This window comes from Eschrichtius robustus, chromosome 10 (genome assembly GCF_028021215.1).
Source record: "Eschrichtius robustus isolate mEscRob2 chromosome 10, mEscRob2.pri, whole genome shotgun sequence".
Taxonomy (NCBI): Eukaryota; Metazoa; Chordata; class Mammalia; order Artiodactyla; family Eschrichtiidae; genus Eschrichtius; species Eschrichtius robustus.
The window spans coordinates 19,991,248-20,009,214 of record NC_090833.1 but is presented as its reverse complement, the minus strand read 5'-3'; the positions used below and the strand labels follow the sequence as shown (position 1 = coordinate 20,009,214).

At 56.1% G+C, this 17,967-nt stretch overlaps 1 protein-coding gene across 10 annotated transcripts in view; it reads left to right on the top strand.

The window, feature by feature from the left end:
• Window positions 1–424: 424 nt before the first annotated feature.
• COL27A1 (collagen type XXVII alpha 1 chain) overlaps window positions 425–17,967 on the top strand; it is a 143,178-nt gene continuing 125,635 nt past the window's right edge. For 8 of the 10 annotated variants that reach the window (XR_011075193.1, XR_011075190.1, XR_011075192.1 and 5 more), the window contains exons 1-3: window positions 425–943; window positions 7,352–7,422; window positions 11,629–13,361. Coding sequence is in view for 5 of the 10 variants with exons in the window: in XM_068553303.1 (XP_068409404.1) it covers window positions 882–943; window positions 7,352–7,422; window positions 11,629–13,361 (1,866 nt within the window). In the remaining 5 variants the exon portion in view is untranslated. The remainder of the gene's footprint in view (window positions 944–7,351; window positions 7,423–11,628; window positions 13,362–17,967) is intronic. The other 2 variants (XM_068553300.1, XM_068553299.1) reach the window with 1 other exon arrangement.

Genomic DNA, 17,967 nt, shown 5'->3' with positions numbered 1-17,967 from the left:
GCCCTGAATCTGGGAGGAGAATAGGTGTGTGTATGTGTGCGGTAGAACACTGGTTGTTGTTTTCATGGGAGTCTGGACACTGAGTCCTAGTCCCAGATCTGTCCCTGGAACTCCGGGTTCCTTTCAGCAATAGTATCTGTCCCCTTTCCCCCTCTATCTTTGCCCCCAACTCGGGGACCCCCAGTCTCACGATCTAGAGGTCCCGAATCTCCAAACTGTGATCATCCCGCTGTACAGTCTTGGCCAACTCTTTTCTCTCTGTGAATCTCAGTTTCCCCATCTTTACAGGGGGTCTGGGGGGGGTGGGGTGTCTTAGCGGGACAGTCGTGGGCCCGCGGAGGCTGTGTCCCCGGCTGAGGCCGGCAGGGGGCAGCAGGGGGCAGCAGAGGGCGGCCCGGCGCGGGGAGGAGAGAAGGTGGAGAGCCACCGCGGGCCGAGACTTTAAATCGCCTTCATTTCCCCCAAATCCTTCCTTTTCCTCTCCTCCCCCAGGCCGGCGGGGAGGCAGCTTCCACCGCCCTCCGCGCGCCCTCGCCCGGCCTTGCTCTGCCTCCGGGGACCGCCAGCAGCCCGCCTCCAAAAGTTTGATTTTTTTTTTTTTTCCCCCTGCTTCTTCTTCCTTTTTGGTGGAAGCAGAGAAGAGCGAGGCAGGGGCGAGCGCGGCGCCGGGACTCCTGGGACCATGGGCCTGGCGCGGGCGCCCGCGGGGCCCCGGCCGCGCTGCCTGCCTGCTCGGGCGCCCCTGGGAGCGGGACTGCGCTGGGGGCGCGGGGGCCGAGCGCTCTGAGCCCGCCTGGCGCGGCGGGGCGGGGGGCTGGCGGCCCCATGGGGCGCGCCCACACTTGCCCCCCGGGCTCGGGAGCATGAAGTAGGGGCCCGCCATGGGAGCGGGATCGGCGCGGGGGGCCCGAGGCACAGCGGCGGCGGCAGCGGCGCGCGGGAGGTGAGTACCGGCTCGGGGACGCCCCCTCCCCAGCTTCTTGCGGCTCCGGAGGCGGGGATTCCCCGGCGCGCGGGACGCTTCCAGCGGAACGTCAGCTTCCTGCTCCTTCCTTCACCCCTGCGAGGCGGGCCGCCAAGGGTTAACGCGGGCAGCGCCCCCGGCCCGGCGAGGGTTGGCGAGAGCGCTGCCCGCCCTGCCCCGCCTGGCGCGGCTGCCCGATCGCCTTGGGGCGGGGGCCGAGCTGGGGAGGGTCCCATGCAGAGCCAGCCCCGGAATCGGGATTGGGGGGTGGGGGTGGCGCCTGGAGCGGCGGGCGGGGGGGGGGGGGGCGGAGGGGGGCTTTTTGGATGCTTGGGGGAGGGGGGATCTCCATTTCTGTCTGTCTCGGTGTGTTCCAGTGTTGGTGTCCACAGGTCCCGAGCCTGTAAGTGTCCGTTTCTGTCGGTTCTCGGGAAACTTGTCTGCAAAATTCTATGGCTGCAGGTCTCGGCTTCTGCTGCTGTCTCAGCGTCTGTGTGTCTTTGCACGTCCCCTGTTTCTGGAAATCTCCGCATGTGTGTCAGTCTGTTTGGGTCTGTGTGTCTCAGTGCTTCCCTGCTTGGGGAGGGGCAGGGGGTGGTCCTCAATTCCTGTCCCGCGTGTGAGAGAGGAAAAAGTGAGAGCTAGCATGTCAGGGCAGAAAGGGCCCTGGGAGATGACTAATTCGAACCCCTCGTTGCACAGATGTGAGACTCAGGGCCAGAGAGGGGCAGGGAATCTCCAAGGAGGGGCTGGGACCCAGAGGCTCTGGTTCCCAGCCTGTGGAGTAGGAGTTGTAAAGGAGTGAGCATGTGCAAGAGGGAGTCACCGCGTGTGGGTGTGTGTGGCCGTGAGCAGGATGGGAGCAGCCCCTCAGGGCCCTGTGGACTGTGGCTCATGCTTACGGCCCAGAGAAGCGCTCCCTGTCCATCCTGCCCCCAGGACCAGAGGACATTCCCAAGACGCTGGTCAGGGCTGTAGCTCCGCCCTTCTCCACCAGGCCCTGCCCCCTCTGCGCTGGAATCAGGGGGGTGATGCCGCCCCCTCTCTTTCCCATGTCTTGGAAAAAGTGGTCTGGCTGAGATTCCCCCGCCCCTCACCGCCACACACACACAAACGCACACACACACACACACACACACACACACACACACACACACAGAGCACCAGTAAGCACACTGCTGACTCATTTTCTCCAGAAGACCCTGTGCCAGGGCAGATGCCAGCGGTTGGGTAGAAAAGTGGTGCCAGGCAAGCACCCCACAGTGGGGCCCAAGCTTTAGGTAAGTGGGCAGTCATGCTGTTTGAGGCCCAGCCTCTGCCTCCCTAACCACCGCAGCGCCCCAAACCCTGTGTCCTCTGGCCCCCTGCGTGCCTCCTAGCTTTGCTCCCAGCCCAGCTTCCACGACACTGTTAGGGAGCATCCCTGGCCTCTCTTTCCTTCCCCTTCCTCCCTGTACTCAGAACGCTCCCCCTCCCTCGTGCTTCCATAAGCCTGCCATCCGCAAGGCTCAGCTCAACAGCCATCAGCGCCCCTGATGCCGCACTGGAGGGGGCTTGCCCTCCAAATGTAACCCACGGTTTCTGTCCCTCCCTGAGCACACTCCCCCCATTACTTTATTGGCATAGGCTCTTCCTCTCTCTCTGTGTTCAGGACCCTCTGGATACCCCACAACCTACCTGGCACACGAAAATGCCATTTCAGTTGATGGCGGAAATGGAAGCAAAACAGAAACTCACACCCGTGGGCAGAGAGGGCACTTCAGTCAAGCCATGCGAATCCTGCCTCTGCCCTGCGAGCTGGGGCAGGCACCTTGTCTTTCTGCTTCTCCTTTTTCTCATCCCCCAAACGGGCATCCTCATTCCCAGCCAGAAGGGTTTTTGTGAGGATTAGTGGGACTGTGCTTGTAAAAGGCTTTTAGCACAGGGCCTGGCATGGAGTAAGTGCTCAATAAATGGCAGCTGTTATTTATATTATTATTCACTTCATCTTGAATGGATGTGTGAAACAACTGAAAAATTCTGGGCCGCATCGTGTCCAGACAGATGCCCTGTCTGTGTTCCCGTGGAAGAGGTGTAAGGTGTGAAGAAAGCCTGGCGTCTGGGCACGTGGGGCCTGGCCAATCCATGGAGGCAGGTGGGACAGGTTCATCCCCCTTCTCTTTCCTGTGGTCCGCCGGCCGCATCCTTCCCAGCTTACTCCGTGGGATAACAGCCAGCCCAGAGACCACGGGGCTGCTTTCCTTGTGTTTCTGTGCCCTGGGTCTCAGCTCTGAGCTCACAGTGGATGTCCAAGTTGTGTGGGTCTCTGAGCGCCTGTATGTTCTCAGGTAACAAGGAAAGAGGAAAACCTATGCACACCAGCTGCAGGCTCTGGCCGGCCTCGTGGTCCAGGAGTAACCACACTGGGTGTTCTGGCAGAGGGCTTTTTGCAGGAGAAAGGGAACACCTGGGTTCCCTTCTTGGAGGGCTGTGTGGCCAGGCTGTGTCTTCAAGGTCAGGCTCCCTAACTCGTGGCTCCCGTTTCGGCCACCTTCTGCCGTCTCTGGCCCCTGAGCTCTGGTCTTCCCGACATTCTGGAGCCCTGGCTTCGCCCAGCCAAGGCCCACGGGTCAGCGGTGAAAACGGAAGTCTGGAAGAACAAAGCTCTGAGCCAGTGCAGGCACTAAACGTTATTAGCAGTAGCCTAAACAGGATTGGAATGGGAGCAAATGAATCGGCAGGGCCTCCCTCTGGGAGCCAACTTTCCAGGCCTGGAGCTTACTTAGATGGCTGTTGGCTCCTCAGGCTGCATCTCTGTTCCTGTTGGTGAAGGCTGGGACTCTGGTCTCTGGCAAGTAGGAAGTCCCTGTAAGTCTCCAATTTCTTCTCCATGGGAGACGAGTCAAGCGAAAAGGACTGTCTACTAGGTGGTGGAGTCAGATGATGTGGGTCACTGACATGCTGTGTGGCTTTGGGCAAGTCACTTCCCCTCTCTGGGCCTCAGTGGCCCATCTCTATAAAGAGGGGCTGGGACTAGAGTCTGGCCTCTAAATGATCTCAGAGGACCTTCTCCCACTCTATACTCCCGTGCTATACTTTGGCAGTTTCTGGGTCAAGTGCATACAGAATCCAGCTCTGAGAGGGTCAGTTGCATTTGTTGAGGTGAATGAAAAGGAGACAAATATTTTTGTAACAGGCCTTTCGGGGCTGAAATTCTTGAGTTAGAAACCGTGGTGTTAGGAAGCTTAATTGAAGAGAAGATTCTGATCCCATCTCCCCTGTGAGTCTTCTTTCTCCTGACCTTTAGGGATTATGGATATTGCCCCCAATACATCCTCTTATTCTCTAGAGGGTGGTCACCTTGGCATAACCCCAGCAGGAAAAACTGACCGAGAAGGAAGTGCGTGGTTCTTGCACCTTCTCCTCTCCACCTGGCCTCTCTTTATCAGCTTGGGGAGCATCCTAAGAAGGGTGGATGTGACGACACAGGGAGAGACTCAAGGAGTGAGAGCTGGTGCCTGGAAAGGGCTGGGAAGAGAGGAGACCGGAAGGAAATGGAACAGAGACTAGTAAGGTTGCAGGAACACTGGAGAGCTAGGGGCAGTGTCTTCTGAGGAGGCATTCTCAGGAAAAATGAGTTCCCTGGTCCTCTAAGTTCAGGCACTGCTGACCGACGGAAAGTGCAGTGAATTTCCTTATTGCAGACTTCTCAGAGCCTTTGCTATGCAGCTGTGCTTTGGAACTACCAAGACTGGGATATAGGAGATGGCTCTTCCCCAGTAGATCCATCCACAGTTTCCTGGAGTAGCTACTTGGTGGGTGTGGGAAATAGTACTGAAGAGCTATGTCCCCAGAGTCTGCCCATGGTGACCTTGAGGAAGCACCTGCCGTCCCTAGGCCTCAGTTTTTGTCAAATCAAACAAAGCTGCCTATTACTGTTCATCACGGCTGATGTGTCTGCCATTTGCTTCAAGCGGGCAGGTCATGCCAGAAGGGTCAGCCTCTACCCTTCTCCCGAGACAAGACCAGGGCCGCTAGGCACTGACCTTTAGCTATTGCTGGTGATGCGCTGGAGGTGAGACCCGTGGAGGCAGGGAGGACAGGCCCTGTGTAAAAGGCATTCTCACAGCAGTGGCAGCAGATTGGAGAGGATGAGGAGGGAGCAAGGATTATCCAGGAGCATCCCTGGAAAAAGTCAGAGGTGGGGTGGGCCTGCTGGAGTTAAAGCTTTGGGAAGATACTTTGTAAAGTCCAGAGTCCTATAATACCAGGTAACATTCATTCCTTCTGCAAAAATACTCTGAACACTTACTACATGCCTGCCAGGTGCTGGGAAAACAAGAGTGAACAAGACAGATGTGGTCTCTGCCCTTCAGGGACTTGGGCTAGAAAGGGAAACAGAGAAATAGACAATGACCATACATGGGATACCTGGTGACGTATGTGCAGCAGGCTCTGGGAAATGACACCCAGGCTAGAATCTAACGCATGAGTGGAAACTGACCAGGCAAAAGAGTAGTGTCTAGAGCACTTCAGATTAGCATGTGCAAAGGCCCAGAAGCTGGAGAAGGCTTTCAAGGGACCGTCAGCATCTGAGTGCTGTTTCAGCTAGTTCACCTTATGCTCTGAGTAACTCTCAATTGAACGTGGCTTAAACAACGGGGGGAGTTATTACCTCCCATATCAAGAGGCCCAAAGGAAAAGCAGTAATAGGGTTGGCCAATTCAGCATCTCAAGTGTCATCAGACACCCACCATTTTTCCATTCTGCCATCCTCACATGCTCATGCGGCTTGTTACCTCATGTGCACAAAATGGCTGCAGCAGCAAGTCCCCACTCAACAACATGCAAAGGCTAGAGGAAAACCTTTTCCATGTCTCTTTGAAATTCTTTCTTAAGAGGCCCTGACAGGCATCCCTCACATCTCATTGGCCACATTTGGGTCACATATGCATGCCTAAGCCAGTCACTAGCATGGCAAATTCTCAGAGTGGGCTTAGACTTATCCAGATTCATCCAGTATCCTCTGAAGTTCAGGTCTCCCTGAACTAGCAGAAAGGGGTATGGCTGTGGGTAGGTAACCATCAGTGTCTTCCACAGTGTCCAGGTCAGGATTACCATTGATCCTAATTGCAATTAAATTGGAGTACTTGGTATTAAATCAGAGGGTGTTTTCCAAGGCTCCCAGGGAGCTGGGAAGAACCCGGGGCTCCAGACATCCACTCTGGCAGATGGGTTTCCTGGATTACGTGATTCCCCAGAAGCACATCATCCTAGGCTTTCCCTTGGAAATGGATCCTGGGCCCACGTGTCCCAGCCTTTGCCCTCACCACCCGCCTGTCGGGGCTCTTTCTGCCTGCATCCTAGCTGGCCGACTCTGGCCACGTGCCGCCCTCCCCTTTGCCTGCCTGGGGATCAGATGCCCCGGTGGCTTCGGGTGTCGCCAGTGGCTGCTCCCACAGGAAGGTGAAATCGGATCACTGCCTCTGCCCATCTTGGCAGGAGCCCCTGAGCAGAGCATTAACCCTTCCAGGCCCCAGAGTGCAGGGACAGCAGGGTTGGTCTAAGAATAAGAAGCACTTTGGTGGCTGGCAGCAGGCCGAGCCCTTGACATGCATGAGCTCATTTAATCCTCACGCCTGACTTGCAAGATAGGGAGTGTCAGCCGAGTTGCAGAGGAGGAGACGGGCTCAGGGAGGCGGAGGGACTCATCCAGGGTCACACAGCTGGTAAGCGATGGGGCCAGGTTTGCACCCGTGGGGGCCTGACTGCCCGTCGTCCCCTCTTCTCTCCCATTTCCTATCAGCGTGAAGCCAGTAGGCAGATTCCTTAGCACACACTGGTCCTGGCTAAGGGGTCTTCTTCCGCTCTCCGCCGTGAGGCTGGAGATTGAGTTCTCATCTCTCCTGCCCTTTGAAAACACCTGTCATCTAAGCAGAGCAGTCTGGTCTTCCCACTGACTTTTCAGCCCTGGCTCTGTTGCCCACTGGGCCTCAAGCTCTTGAGGCCACAGTACAGATGGAGAGACTGAGGCCCAGAGACGGGGAGCGGCAGGGGCTGTTCCCTCGTTGCCCAGTGAGTCGGCGGCAGATTTTGAGCTGGACCCTGGGTCTCCTGACGGCCAGGGCAGGGCTTCCTGCCTACTAGTTCCCGCCCGGTGACCTTGGTTTATTGATCTGTGAAAAGCGAGGTTGTATTTGTACTGTGTAAGCAGGTCCTGCCCCAAGAGGCTGTGGCTGGACCCCCGGGAGCGTGGGCTGGTCCGATGGGGTCCTGGAGCCTGTGCCTCACCTCCTGCCTCCCCTGGGCGGGACTGGGGTGGGACTGGGTCTGGGTGATCCACTCCCAACTCCCCAGCTGGAGAGTTGGAAGCTAATGTCACATCTGCTTGTGTCTCCTGGTCTCTAGGGGATTTCTCTTCACCTGGATCTTAGTCTCACTTGCCTGTCACCTGGCTTCCACCCAAGGAGCTCCTGAAGGTAATTCTCTCTTCTCTTTGTCCAGGGGGAGACAAAGGAAGACAGAGGGATCTGAGAACGCAGGGGTAGGAGACATCAGTTCCCCTAATTGGAACTCAGTGCCTCGACTTTCTCATCAGTAGAATGGAGCCAGTCATTGGCAAATTTCTCTTCCGGGCTTGAAAAAATCACGTTTGATGTTTTGTGAAGGGTAGAAAGGGCTCAGTGCAGAAATGTGGAAAGGGGATGCTTTTGTTCCTATCTAGGGCAGAATGTAAGTTACTTTGGGTCAGTAAGCTGCAGTTGTCCCTCTTTGTCCAATGGGTACCCCCAAGAAGTGCTGACAAGAGGCACGAAGGCCACAAGCATCACTGCCCACGCCTGTGATCTGCCCGCCCCTTCCCGTGAGATGCCGCTTTTCCCCACTATCCCTGAGGAGCTGTCCAGGGGGCCCAGGCAGCGGGACGCTGGCTACACCACTGCCCATGGAAACTGAAACGTCTCCCGCATCTGTTTGTCAAGCAGCCACAATGCTGCTTAAAATAGCAGCCCCTCCCCCTCCTCCACACCCGCCTGGCCTGTGTGCCGGGGCAGGCGGCCGGGCACTCCCAGAGCCCCTGTGGCCTGACCTGGCCACCGGGCAGGGATTGGGCCCCTGGAAGGGGAGGGCTGTGCCCGGAAGAGACTCCTGCTGCCCAGCAACATTTTGTGCAAATGTCATATTTTCCGAGCTTGCTCTTTCCCCCACGGAGTAGGTGAACAGCTGTCCAGAGTCCTGAGTCAGGCACTAGGGGGGTGGTGAGGAGAGCCTGGAGCAGTGTGGAGCCCGGTTTATGTAATAAAGGGATCTTGCTGCGGCCAGCTGGCCGGGTCCCTCCATCTTGGCTTTGGGCTGAATTCGTTCCCCTGTCCCCCAGCGCCTCTCCCCTGATGGGATTCTGGATGTGTCTCCACCCTGCCTTCCAACCAGTCTAGGGCCTCCAGCGCAGGACAGCATAGTGACGAAGGAAGGACAAAGACCCGGGGGCCAGCTGGGTCTTTTATTATAAGCTGTGTGACCTTGGGCAAGCTACTATCGCTCAGTTTTCTGACCCTCCTCTGTAAAATGGGGATAATAAACAGTACCTGCTGTATAAATGATTGAGAGAATAGAGAGAGAGAACCCCTGTAAAGCACATAGTAAGTGCTCAATAAATATTAGTTCTTCTTCTTATTGTTAATTATATACCACCTGAAAAGTTTGGGCAAGAACGGCCCTTCTCTATCCCCGTGGAGCCCACAGTGGTCAGAGGCTCCCGGAGGCTTAGCGGTGACCACCTCTGCCAGTTCCAGGTAGCAGAGTTGGGGACTTGGCCCCTGAGCTGCAGGTAGTGTGCAGGGGAGGCCTGGAGACTGCCTGGTGTCAGCTTTAAAACCCACCTGGAGGGCTTCCCTGGCGGCACAGTGGTTAAGAATCCGCCTGCCAATGCAGGGGACACGGGTTCGAGCCCTGGTCCGGGAAGATCCCACATGCTGTGGATCAGCTAAGCCCTTGCGCCACAACTCCTGAAGCCTGTGCTACTACTGAGGCCTACTACTTGAGCCTGTGCTCTAGAGCCTACGAGCCACAACTACTGAGCCCGCATGCCACAACTACTGAAGCCCGCGTGCCTAGAGCCCATGCTCCGCAACAAGAGAAGCCACTGCAATGAGAAGCCCGTGCACCACAACGAAGAGTATAGCCCCCGCTCGCCACAACTAGAGGAAGCCCGTGTGCAGCAATGAAGACCCAATGCAGCAAAAAAAAAAAAAAAAAAACCACCTGGAGAGGATGATAAGGGAAACCTCCTCGGTGCCACCTGGCCTGGCCGGTTGTCATCTTCCCTGAGGGAGCGCAAGCGGCTGTAAGTTGCAGGGTGCAGGGAGAGATGTGTGCAGGCCTGGGAGCCTCTCAGGGGCTGCCGAGATGGGACAGGGGGCAGTGACTTTCTGTCATTACAAGTGGCTCCTCCCTTTTAAGTTGTTTATAGTGAGAAGTATCTTATGATAGCAAGAGGCTTTCAGTGATTAAACGTATAAAGTATGCTACTACTCACAATCCTTAAACAGTGTGGTTTATTTTAGCTTAGGACTTGGGGACAGACAGAGGTGGGAGAAAGGAGGAATTTGAAGTGAAGTGAAGGCCCTCGGGTCCTAGGGAAGAATAAGAGTCTTCAATCCAGGCCAACGTGAAACAGCAGCCTACAGCTACAGAGTTCTTAGAACATTCTTAGCACTTTGTGGCCACCTCCAGGTCTGGTTTCCCTTGTCTTTCAGGCAGGGGAACTGAGGCCTGGGGGGCAGGAAGAGACTTGGCCAGAGGTACCTGATGCAGGGGTGGGTGAGGATAGGTAATAAGGAAGACCTCCGTTTCATCTCCCAGCACCTCGATGAGGTAGGCACTCTTTGCAGCCTCATTTTACGGCAGAGAGAACTGAGGCTCAGGGTCTGGACTCACAGGTGGTCTTGTCTGGCTCTAAAGTCCAGCCTTCTGACTCCAGAGCCTGCTGTGGAGCCATTATGCTGCCATGTTACCAGCACCCGGGTTCTCAGTTTCTTCCAGCCCATTTATCTTTCTGTCCATCCCCCTGTCCATCTCACAGTGGTTGACCTAGGGTCTACTAAGAGCTGATTGCATTCAGCCCAGTGCACCCCCCTCTTACTCCAGGTGATGAGGGAGAGAGCATTCCACACTCAGGGGTTAGGATGCTGAGCTCAGAGGAGGGGGCCTGAGGACCTTTCCCGGAACCCAGTTCCGGAGGCAGCCTCTCCTTTCCTGCTGAGATGGAGCTCCTGAGCAGGCTTCTGCAGACACTGGCAGCTCAGCCAACTGGAGGAGGTCGAATGACCCGACGAGAGGCAAGGTCAGGAAACCTTTCCATAAACACCCTGGAAGCCCTACTTTTGCTCTGGCAAGCCCAGCCGGCGTAATTACCAGGCGGATGTGACCTGGCCATACCACGGTCCCATGTCCAGACGCTTCGCCAGAGGACAGAGGTTGCAGGGATGCCTTGATTACTTCCTCTGCTCTGTCCAAGGCCACACAGGGAGGAAGGGAGTCATTGGAAATGTCCTCTGCCTTCTGTGTAGACAGCAGCTCCCCCAGTCTGCTCCGGCCTGAGAGAGACTTCGGGGGTGGGAAGGAGACTGGGTGAAAACGATGGTGAAACTAGTCAGGTCCCCTGGACAGCCTTCCCAAGCTCCGGTGACATGAACATTCCTGTCGTTCCCTCGCTTATGGGCCAGCTTCCTGGAGGATATGGCTTTCAAGGAAGAGAGAAGGGGAAACAAACCATGGTGGGCAGGCTCTTATACCCTTAGTTCTAGCATTTGGTGATTATCATTATTTTTAATATTAATAGCTCTCCTTCAAAAGTGCTTATTTTGTGCCAGGCATTTTTTTCCAAGTGCATTCTCATTGAATCTTCACAACGTCCTTCTGAGTTTGGCACTACTATTATCCCATTTAAAAGATGGGAAAACCGAGGCACTGAAGTCACAAGGCTAGTAAGTCGTGGGAGTTGAACTCAGGAAGTTTGGCTCCAGAGTCTGTGTTCTTAGCCACTACAGATGGTCCCTAACTTATGATGTTTCGATTTATGATTTTTTGAGTTGATGATGGTGCAAAAGTGAAACTGTACGTCGAGTTTTTGATTTTGATCCTTTCCCAGGCCAGCGATATGCAGTATGATACTCTCTCGTGATGCTGGGCAGCGGCAGCCACAGCTCACAATCAGCCATGAGATCACAAGGGGAAACAATCAATACACTTAAACCATTCTGAACCAGTACAACCATTCTGTTTCTCACTTATAGTCAATAAATTATGTGAGATATTTAGCACTTTGTTATAAAATAGGCTTTGTGTGAGATGATTTAGCCCAACTGTAGGCTAATGTAAGTGTTCTGAGCCTGTTTAAGGTAGGCTAGGCTAAGCTGTGATGTTCCACAGGTTAGGTGTATTAAATGCATTTTTGACTTAGGATGTTTTCAACTTACCTTGGCTTTATCGGGATGTAACTGTATCATAAGTGGAGGACGGTCTGCATATGCAGAATCACGTAGCCAGACGAGGGATTGGTTCCAACTCTGTGCTGTCAGCCACAGCCATGGGGCAAGCAGGTAGCAGCGGGTGGACTGTCCTCACCGTCTGTGCAGCCGGAAGCAGGCCCTGACTGTGTCCTCTCCCCCTCTGCCCTCCCTCTCCAGATGTGGACGTCCTCCAGCGGCTGGGCCTCAGCTGGACGAAGGCAGCGGGCGGCCGGAGCCCCCCGCCCCCAGGGGTCATTCCGTTCCAGTCAGGCTTCATCTTTACGCAGCGGGCCCGGCTCCAGGCCCCCACGGCTGCCGTCGTCCCTGCCGCCCTGGGCACAGAGCTGGCGCTGGTGCTGAGCCTCTGCTCCCACCGGGTGAACCATGCCTTCCTCTTCGCCGTCCGCAGCCGGAAGCACAAGCTGCAGCTGGGCCTGCAGTTCCTCCCCGGCAAGACAGTCGTCCACCTGGGGCCCCGGCGCTCCGTGGCCTTCGACCTCGACGTGCACGACGGGCGCTGGCACCACCTGGCCCTGGAGCTCCGCGGCCGCACCATCACCCTGGTGACGGCCTGCGGGCAGCACCGGGTGCCTGTCCCGCTGCCTTTCCACAGGGACCCAGCGCTTGACCCCGAGGGCTTGTTCCTTTTTGGGAAGATGAGCCCACACGCAGTCCAGTTTGAAGGTGCCCTGTGCCAGTTCAGTATCTACCCCGTGACGCAGGTCGCTCACAATTACTGTACCCACCTGAGAAAGCAGTGTGGGCAGGCTGACACGTACCGGCCCCAGCTGGGACCCTTCCTCCCCCGAGACTCTGGCACACCCCTCACCTTCCAGACCGACCTTGCCCTGCTGGGCCTGGAGAACCTGACCACTGCCATGCCAGCCCTGGCGTCACGGCCAGCAGGCAGGGGGCCCAGGGTGACTGTGGTGCCTGCCATGCCCGCCAAGCCCCTAAGGACTAGCACCACAGGCCCGCACCAGCCCGTCACAGGTGGAGGCCCAGCCCGGACCCTCCTGCCACCTGCCAAGCTGTCAGCCAGTGGAGGGCTGCCTCCCGTGCCCCCAGCCTCTCCTGCCAGCTCCACCAGACCTGTCCAGCCACTGCAGAAGAGCACAGCCACCAAAATCCCCAAAAGTCACCCCACCAAGCCTTCAGCCCCTTCTCCTTCAATTGCCCCTGTCAAAAGTCCCCGCCCCACCCAGAAGACAGCTCCGCCTTCCTTCACAAAGTCAGCCCCACCCGCCGAGAAGCCGGTGCTACCCACTTCCCACCCAGTTCCTGCCAAAGTCTCCTGTCCCACAGTGAAGCCCATCCAGAGGAACCCTGTAACGCCCGGATCCCCAGCACCCAGCACCCGGCCCCTACCTCCTGCTGCCAGCTCCTCTAAAAAGTCTTTTCCCCCAGTGGTCCAGGCTGAGACCAAGTTGAGCAGTCGTGTCAGTGAGCCGGCTCCTGCCCACACCAACACACACAGACCTCCCCGACCCACTGTCGTGCCCCCATCACCTGCCCCCAGTCCTAGTGCTTCCAGGACTGCTCGGCCACAAGCCACAGCGATGCCTCCCACCCTCGCTCCTGGCTCAGCCCCCACTGGAAGCAAGAAACCCACCGGATCAGAAGCCACAAAGAAAGCCAGATCCAAGAGCAGCCCCTGGAAGCCCGTCCCTCTCAGACCTGGGAAGGCAGCCAGGGATGTCCCGTTTAGCCATCCGACAACTGGGCCGAGCCCCAGACGGCTGCGGCCCAGCCAGCAGACCACCCCGGCCCCGGCGCTGGCCCCGGCGCGATTCCTGTCCTCCAGCCCCCAGCCCACGAGCACTGGCTCTTCGTTCTTCCACCTGGTGGGACCCACACCTTTCCTGCTGCTGACGGGACCTCCGGGGCCCAAGGGAGACTGTGGTTTACCGGTAAGACTTGGTGGGCTGTGCCTGCTGCTTGGCGCTTGAGTGGGTGACGGGGGCAGTTAGGCAGTTGCTCCTGGTCAGGGCAGAGGAAGTGAAGCAGCTTAGAGCAGGGCGCTGGTTACAGGCAGGGCCTTGACTCCACCCCGGGTCCCGCATGCTTCCACCTCGGCTGTATTCGTGATGGCACATCCTGCCCCAGATTTGTGATCCCCTGGGGTGGACTTGGGTCTGGTGGCCCCCTCCAGGTAAGAGCAAACCCTGGGCTTTGGTTAACCCAGGCCCCAAGTCACTCTTTGCTAGCCTCACTGTAAAGGTTGAGTGGCTTAAGGAAAACCACGAACTGACTGGCCCCAGTCTCCAAAGGCCAGCTGCCTGAGCCCTGGAACAGGGTTCCTCCAGCCCACCAGCTTGTCTGCGAGTTTCAGGCGAAGGTCGCACATGGGTAGGGCTGAGTGTGTTTGGTTTCGCACGTGCAGCATTGTTTAAAAATGTTTAATACGTTATTAATATTTTTTGAAATGTGAGAGATTTCTTCTAAAAGACTGGGTGACTGGCTTTTCTTGGAAGAGGGAGAGATGCAGTGGCCCGTGGGCTGCGGCCGGGTCAGGGCTTCTGCTTTAGACAGGACAGGCCCCCTCCTGTGTGTGCCTGCCCACATGTCTCCCGCTTGGCCTTCAAACCCGGTCCTTTCATCTTGTTTCTGTTACCTGCCTGGCTCCTGTAGACATTTGATTTGTGGCCCCTGGTAGAGGAGTTTGGGGGTGAGGAGGGTCAGGGTGAGTCCAAGCAGTCAAGGAAGAGAGAGAGAACATTCCACGTGCAGGAAACGGTCTCAGGGTCGATGCCTCTGGCATGCCTGGGACTGTCTCCAGGGGCAGCGACCTTTCTGCAGCTGGAGGCCAATTCCTCCGGGTGGGGAATGATGAGATGGAGTTTCCAGAAAGCTCGGGCCTCTGCTCTGTTCTCCTTCCTTGGAGATGACCACCGTGTGGGTCCCTCCTTCCCGGGGCCGGGTCGCCCACCAGGCTCCGTGCTTGGGTTAGGCTCCCCACAATGTGGAGACAGTGGCAGATACTGGGAATTCCCAGGCCTTACAAACACACTTAATGAGTTTTAATAATCATTAGGAATAATATTTATTCAGCCTGTCTCCAAGGGGACCGAGAGCCCGTTTTTATTATAACCATATTGTAGAACTTACGGAAATTGTATGCATTGCTTTGCGATTATGTCAACATTCTGCTCAAGTCCCGTGTTCTGAAATTGGCAGGGTATGGAGTGGGGAGCCGAGGAAAGCAGGAGAAACCCTTTTCACCCCTCCAGGCTACCCAGTCCTACTCAGGCACCAGGGACCTTTGGCCTGTGATAGCTCAGCTTCCCAAGCTGTGGAGGGGTTGGTCTCACTGGCTGTGAGGTCAAAAGCGGGTGAATTGTTCCCCTCTGATAGAGGGGGGGGCGAAGTTTAGGGTCTCCACCCCGCCGAGTGGAGGAGGCCAGCCCTGTCCCCCAAGGCTGTGTGTGATGTGGAATGAGGGAGGCCGTGTCCAAGCCAGCACAACTGGAGCAGGAGCAGGTTTTCAGGGTGTAGACTCTGCCTCTGGGCCTTTCGGGTGCCTGAGCCTCGTACTTTCCTCCTGGGGTTTGGTGATGTGGGTCAGCAGGAGGTGAGGCCTCCTGCCAGATCTGGTCTTGAACTTCCCCCCTGATCGAAGAAGGTGCTTTAGTTGACCTGTTCAGGGGATGGATGCTTAGGGACCATTCAGTTCACCCTCATCATTGGGCGGGTGAGGAGCCTAGAAACTGTGTCCAGAAAGGGCCAGGATTCACTCAGAAGCCACACAGCACGTAGGAGGCAGAGCTGAAGTTTACGCCCCAGCTCCAGACTCCAAGATCAGCACATTCCAGTCCCCGCTCCCCCGCCCCCGCCCCGCCCCGAGTGTCTGCTCTGAGACCCTAGGACTCAGAGCTGAGAGGCTGCGGGCTTCAGAGCTGTGTCAGGCCCTGTCCTTGGTCTCAAATGAAGAGTTCAATGTCTAAAAAGTCTTCTGTTTCTATACCTATCACGTTCATGAGTTACTTCCACACACGTGGCATCTCCCTTTAGGACCTTGTAGAAACTGATCCAGGAGGGTAGGATGTGTGTACTAACCCCTCCTCTACAGATGAGAGGACCAGGGTTGGGGAGACAAAAGACTTGGCCAAGGGCACGCAGCATGTTCTTGCAGGAGGAGCTGGGCTGCAGCTTCAGTGAGGACCATGGCTCTTCCTTCTCCAGCCCAGAACAGATGAGGGCAAGAGGGAAGACATCAGTGTGCCCGGGTGCCATCCTGCCTCATGTCCTGTGCTATCCCCTAATCCCACCCTTCCCCCAGCTTGGAACCTAGTCTCACTCCAGTAGGAACCAAGAAGCTTCTAGAAGCTTTGTCCAGTCCGTTGTGGCAAACTGGTGGCGAACTGGTCATTTATATTTCACCAGATATCAGAAATTATTCATTGAGGTGGCATCTTTGAACAGCAGTGACAAGAACTCGTGTTCCTTCTGTTTTCTCTTATCCCCGCCCCAAACCCTCAGATACATTCAGGATCTAACCCCAGCAGAGCAGAAGCTGTGCTGCCCGGGACATGAGGCTTAATTGTCCCCAGTCTGGGCACACGCAGACCTGGGTTTAAATCCTGGCTCCACTCCTTACTAGCTCTGCGGCCCCAACCCACTCTAAGCTTTGGTTTCTGCAGAAGGTAATAGCTCCCACCTCCTGTGAGGAAGCCAGTTGAGGAATCTCCAGGGCTGCCTTGGAGTTTTCGATTTGCTGGGTGATTTGGGGAACTTCTTTCCTCTCCCTGGGGCTGTCTCCCCTCTATGACCCAGTGTTGAGAGAGCTCCCTTCTTAGAAATGACTGCAGGACCTTTCAGAGCCTGAGAGGTGTTCAAGGCTGTGTCTGGCCAGTTCTGCATGGTTCTCGAGGGGCACGGGACAGACTGGCAGAGGCTGAGACAGAGCTCTGGGCCCAGGCCTGCCAGGAGTTGTAGCACTGAGGGAGGGAGCTCTGTGGGAGCCCCAGGAGCGGGGGTAGCATGGAAAAGCTGAGCTTGGCCCCGGGTGACTAGGGGCGGGGAAGCTGTGGTTCACAGAGGCTGCACAGAAGCTGCACAGAAGCCCCACGCCCAGGAGGAGGCGAGTCAAGGCCTTATTTATTCACGATCAGGCTGCTGGCATTTGCACGCCCTTGCACTTTTTCCAAGCGTCACCTCGGGGAGACCCGGCCGAGCGCCTGGCCCACAGCAGATGCTCCATGACTATCTGGGAGATGAATGAAGGAATTTGATCCTTACGAAAAACAGGTTGTCCTGACACGCAGGCCAGGCTCTTTGAGGTTACACAGATCTTTGCTGCCGGTGGGGTAAGGAGGCGCTTGTAGTGCAAGAGCACACAGACTTTGGATTTGGAATGACCTGGGTTTGAACCATTCCCTTATCCAGCCATCTTTTCATTCTTTCAACAAATGTTGAATGAGCGCCTTCTAGGTGCTAGGTGCTGTGTGACCTTTGGCAAGTCACTTAACCTCTCTGAACCTCAGTTTTTGGCCTCTGTAAAACAAGGGTATGGTACCACCTACCTTTCCAGAGTTGTGTGGGTTGTCTGAGATGAGAGGCATAAAGCACCCAGCTTTAGAATATGGGTCCCAGTGGATGTTTGCGGCTGATTGTTGATGTGCAAATGGTTGAGGTAGGGGCGTTGTTGCCCTAAGAGAACCAAGAGGTTCTGGCACAGGAGGGCCTTCATGCCGTTGGCAGTTAGGAATCAGGGCTAGATCTTGAGCAATTCACCCCTTACACTGGTATCATCTAGAATCCAGGAGAATGGAGGGGCATTTTGCTTTGTCTTTGCATATGATTTTTGAGCTCCTGCTGCGTGCCAGGCTCTGTGCTAAGCAGTTTGCGTGCTGTATCCTGTGACCCCAGGCAGAGAACGGGGTAATCGAGGAGAGTTTAAGGAAGGGATTATTTACAGAGGTGTTGGCGTCATCAAAGGAATCGACAGGGGCTGGAGAAGCACATGGGGTCCAACGTGAATTACAAGGGGAGGGGAAGGTGTTGCTAGAAGCCAGTGAGAGTTAAAACATGAACAGGGGTCTCGGACAAGAGCTGGGACCAAACTATAGCCCAGCAAGGAGGGAGCAGGGAGAGAAATACCCCACCCACCCTCTCCTTCTACTGGAAGAAGAAGTTTCTTGCTGGGGCCTCCCATTGACCAAACTCAGCCAGAAGCAGAGAGCAGGGAAGCGTGGCAGTGCAGCCTGTAGAGGTCAGCTTCCCAGGGCACAGAATGGATCTGGGAAGCAAATGGAGAATAACCAGCACGCGTATACGTTATCCTGGGGAAAAAAAAAAATGGGCATTGTATTCCTATTTTACAGCTGGGAAAACTGAGACCCAGAGGCATAGGGAGATGAAGTAATCTGCTCAAGGCCTGTCCCAGTAGGCCCTTCCCTAGGACAGAGACTGGGGAAAGCTCAGTGCCCTTTGGGCTAACCTTGGGAATAATCGTGAGCTCAGATGGTTAGAGATGGGAGGGCCTTTTGAGATCTCTTGCCTCCCCCACCAGGCGGC